The sequence below is a fragment of the Aplysia californica genome, unplaced genomic scaffold (assembly GCF_000002075.1).
Source record: "Aplysia californica isolate F4 #8 unplaced genomic scaffold, AplCal3.0 scaffold00325, whole genome shotgun sequence".
Taxonomy (NCBI): Eukaryota; Metazoa; Mollusca; class Gastropoda; order Aplysiida; family Aplysiidae; genus Aplysia; species Aplysia californica.
The window spans coordinates 12,603-17,292 of NW_004797595.1; the positions used below are offsets into that span (position 1 = coordinate 12,603).

General features: G+C 42.3%; 1 protein-coding gene across 2 annotated transcripts in view; it reads right to left on the minus strand.

Annotated features, from left to right (window-relative positions):
- Positions 1–1,401: 1,401 nt before the first annotated feature.
- LOC101855270 (inhibitor of growth protein 1 homolog) overlaps positions 1,402–4,690 on the minus strand; it is a 10,692-nt gene continuing 7,403 nt past the window's right edge. For both annotated transcript variants that reach the window (XM_005102438.3, XM_005102437.3), the window contains exon 2: positions 1,402–4,593. In XM_005102438.3, coding sequence (XP_005102495.1) covers positions 3,516–4,169 — 654 coding nt within the window. In that variant the 5' untranslated portion in view covers positions 4,170–4,593 and the 3' untranslated portion in view covers positions 1,402–3,515. The remainder of the gene's footprint in view (positions 4,594–4,690) is intronic.

Genomic DNA, 4,690 nt, shown 5'->3' on the forward strand with positions numbered 1-4,690 from the left:
GTGTGTGTGTGTGTGTGTGTGTGTGTGTGTGTGTGTGTGTGTGTGTGTGTGATACAAATAAAATGAACATAAAGAAAGGAATGTTAAGGACTTTACGATTGAGCTGCTCGTAGGGGTGGTCGAGCCTATCATGCTGGCTATTAATTAAGAGGTTAACGACCGACAAAGTTGGGAAATAACCAGAAAATTATAAACATGAAGAAAGAAAACGTAGAAAGAAAAAAAAACCCATACCCCTTGCACTCCAGCATGTAATGGGATGGTAAAACCTATCAGAGCTGGCCAGGAAGAGGTTAATGGTCTACTAAGTTTACAGGAACTGAAAAAAAGAGCAGTATGGTCGGAAAGAAAGGAAAAGTATAGGAATATTATTACAACATAATTGCTTGAAATTGGAAGGAAGAGCCCACCAGACTTTGCCTGCTAGAAGGTTATTGATCGTCGAAGTTTTAAAACTTTTGGAAGGACCAGATTTATTATGTTTTAGTTAGAGTGTTAAGGTACTTGCAACATAATTAGGTCATGTAAATGCTGAAGGTTAGAGGAGTTACAAGAGAGTAACATACACAGAGCAGGGGAAGAGATTAAGACGATAGATGTTTGATGGGAAAGAATGAGCAAACCACCTCAGAACACCCGCCTACCGCCCACTTTTGGTTATAATTTTTGTAATGATTCAAATCTGTCTTAGTGCAAAACCGGTATTGTCAAAGAGAAACGATGAGACACCTAGAGAACATGTGGCAAGGATAAACCTAAGTAAAGTTCAGAGCAAATGGAGAAAGACTAAAAAAAGTAACTGGTGTTCTGTTTCGTCCAGTGCCGGATCTTTTCCTTGCAATAAATCTCCACTCCTTTAGGAAACTGCATCAAGCGTCGTCCAACAGATGGGTAGGATATCATAGAAGGTGCGCATTACACTGTCTGCACCGCCAGAAATAGGCCCCTCTCAAATGGCTCGGTGTTGGGTCATGTTTCGACGACCCTACAATTTCTCCATCAGATGAAAGGTGGCTAGATCTGACCCCCTGGCCGGCGCACACCTCGTGGACTGATCCGATAAGCTTTATTGTTTCTCTCGGCTTCACACCTTCCCACCATTGCACCGCCGCCGAGTGGAAGACCGGGGAGAGTAGTTGTACACTTTGCTATGACAACTGATGGCAGGTGTGAGCGGACAGAATAATGGTTGTTGTTGTTGTTGTTGTTGGCAGTGGTGGGGGCGTTTTGTTGTTGTTGTTGTTGTTGTTGTTGTTTTTGTTGTTGTTGTTGTTCTTGTTGTTGTTGTTCTTGTTCTTGTTGTTGTTGTTGTTGTTGTTGTTGTTATTGTTGTTGTGGCGGTGGTGGCGGGGTGGTGGTGATGGTGGTAGTGGTTGTTGTTATTGTAATTGTTGTTGCCAATTTTTTTTGTTATGAAGATTGTTTCTGTTGTTCAAATGCATCGCTCATTGTGGGCTATTCCGAAATTGTCCAAAGAATACTTCAAGAACAAGAAATAGTTCTTAGATGCTCATCCGTACTTGTTTGTTCATGTACTACTTAGCTTTAGTAAGAGTTTATGGCATTTGAAACACATTAAGGTCATATAAGTGCCTAAGATTGGAGGTGTTACAAGAGAGTAACAAACACAAAAAGGAGGAGAGATAAGGACGATAGATGTTTGATAAGAAAAAAAAGGAGCAAACCACACCAGAGCACCCGCCAACCACCCACCTCCGTGTACTTCAGAATGTTTGCCTTTCCCTGTACAATGAGTGCATCCCATGCCTATCCTTCCTAAATGGCATCCATTTTCGTTAAAGGATTACAAAGAAATGTGCGGCTGAAGCTCTGGGTACGAAACGAACAAGGACATAGGCCTATCGCGCTGTCCGTCCTACAAGCGTACATTAACTTTCCTCTTGAAAATAAACCCGTGTGCCAAACAGAGGAGACTCGATTGCTTCATTAAATATGCAGGATTTAGCAGTACCTCCTTTGCTTTTTGACAGAGCCGACTCACTTCAGTCCGAGCTGAACCAAAACATTTCAGTGTCAAGAGTTAAACGATTGACTAAGTATGCCTGCAATGTGAAGACTATCGTTGAAATTATAATGTTTAATGTGGCAGCCATATTGTTCGAGCGTCTTCCTATCCATCCACGAGTGTGTCACGATGTTTGGTAGTTTATTAATAATAGCCCTTAGGATTGTTTGTGATATTCTGGTTATTCCTCAAGCTGGTTTTTCTCGTTACATTGATAATACAGCGTCCACATTTTGAACTAGACTTGTGCCCACATTTTTGTATTTCACAGGGATGCATTTAAAAAATGATAGACAGAGATTTTAAACAGTAAAAGAAGAAGCAGCGACAGAAGTACTTGCCTCATCGAACTGGATACAGTATAAAAATGCACAGTACTTGAAATCTGTAGCACTATAACAGACTGTATTAATTTTTGGACCCAGAGTGGAGATAAATATAATAGTTATGTTCAGTGCTCTTTTCAAAAGTTGGATTAAGAAAGCGGTGTCTAGACAAGAACCCAAGAAGTATCGTTGAAAAAGCAATGATTTTAAACAAGTCTAGGGTGAGACAGATATGTCTACCCCGTTCACTATAATGTTGGATAAAGAATACGAGATCTCCACTTGAAACAAAAGAATCAAAAGTGTCAAGAAGTTTGGTTTGATACAAAAACCTGTACAGATGAAATAGGGAGAGTGGCGTCCATAATGTATTCTAAGCGGCTTGTCATTTTTTAACAGATGAAACTGTTCGGATAATCATGTGGCGGGTTACTTTGACCCTGTCTGTCTGTTCCAACTCACTCGCACAGGATGGGATACATCTCAACAGCACTATAATAAAGATTGGAAACAAATAGTCTCTGGTGTTTGTTTTCTTTTGTTTGTTTGTTGTCTGTTCGAGTAAAGAGAGCACGTCGACACAATAATGGTCATTTAATACTGGGAAACTTTAAGGAAGTAGAACATGCAGGTGGCGCTCTCCAACATCTCACATATGGCGTTTGGAGCCTGGGTAAATAACTTTCGTGGCGGCGTGCAAGGCCAAAGACCTTAACAATTACACAATGAAGCCAGATCAGAAACAGAGACAGACTAATAGATACTCAATAATTGCCCCTTTAAGATACTCGGGGAGGCTGGTAGGCGAAGTGGAATAAGCGAGCTGGAATCAGGAGTATAGACTGAACGACCTAAATGTGTCTGGGGTGTAATGGTCACGCTTTTAGCAGCACGTAGAACTTTCTTTAGTATGGGGTTTTACGGCGCTCGCAACTGCATACGGTCATATGAGCGCGTGAAACACAAGTTAGTTTTTTATTTTGCTCGTAGAACACACGAGCTACATTCCCATGAGAGGAAGTTATTTTACGTAATAATGTATTCGTCTGTGTGCTTTGACACTGTAATCCTACTCAGCCCGGGTTGGCTCTAACAGACAAGGTTGATGCAGCCTGCTTTCTGGTTTCTTTAAATTGTGTTGATGTAAAAAGCTACTAAAACAATTAATAGAAACAGAAGAAGAGAAGAGAAGACTGGGGAGGGTAACAACTTACTTTGATGTCGTCCGGGGGTTCCACTTTGACCGTCACGCCGTCTGCAGCCGCTCGCGAGGCTGGGCCAGCAGGCGACCTCGTCACTGTCGCAGACGCCGATGACGTTGCTCGTGTCGTCAGGAAGTTGGGCGGGGAAGCAGACGACAGGGACGTAGGAGAAGCAGCATTTTCAATGACGTCATCGTCTTTCGTTTTAGTTGTTTCAAACATATTACAGGAAGCAGTAACCTCTCCTCCTCCTCCTCCTCCTCCTCCTCCTCCTCCTCCTCCTCCTCCTGTGTTGGGGGACTTTTGGGGGGAGTTATCTTTTCGCAGAGGTGAAGCCAGAGGTGGCGTCTTGTTGGAAAAGGGTGTGGAGTGAGAGGCTGTCGCACATGATACTGTCTTTGTCTCGTGGGGAACGACAGATTTTGTTACCTCCTTGTCAACCTGAGACGATTCACTCACGGAACTCTCGGCGACAGGATCCACCTCGTCCGTGGCTCCGTCGTCGCCATTAGGCAAAGAAACTTCCAGATCTTGTTTGCTGTTGCTATGGCTATTGTGAACACCAGGCTCATTGTCAGAGTCTTTGGCGCACTTCTGTGGGGTTCCTTCCTCCATGTTACGCTCACACACTTCACCAGTCTCCAAGTGACTCAAAATTTCTTATCTCTCCTCATACAAAACATATCAACTAAAACCGCACCCTCGCCTATGCATTTACATATAATACATAAAGAGTTAATTCTTTCAAGACTGTCCGAGGGAACAGAAACAGTACATTTCATCCATTAGAAGAAAACTGTATTAGGCAAAACTATTCTCTTTTCAAAACAAAGAGGTGAACGTCTTATTACTTTATCTTCCTTTCAGAAAACAATTCTGGAACATCCATTGTGGATTATAAATAGTAATCATCCAGTAGTTTCTAAGCTGGAAAGAGGATTCAAACATCTACTATCCAGCGCAGCTTGATAAGTATTCCACAATGAGGTGTAGATCCTGTTATTCCTCTTTCTGAATGACCACGGGCCACTGTCGGCATCTGGAGAAGAGAAAGAAAAAGTGTATACATTATTCTGTTTCTTTGTGCAGGTTAAAAGGTATGCATATAATTGTGCGCGCGCACAAACACACACACA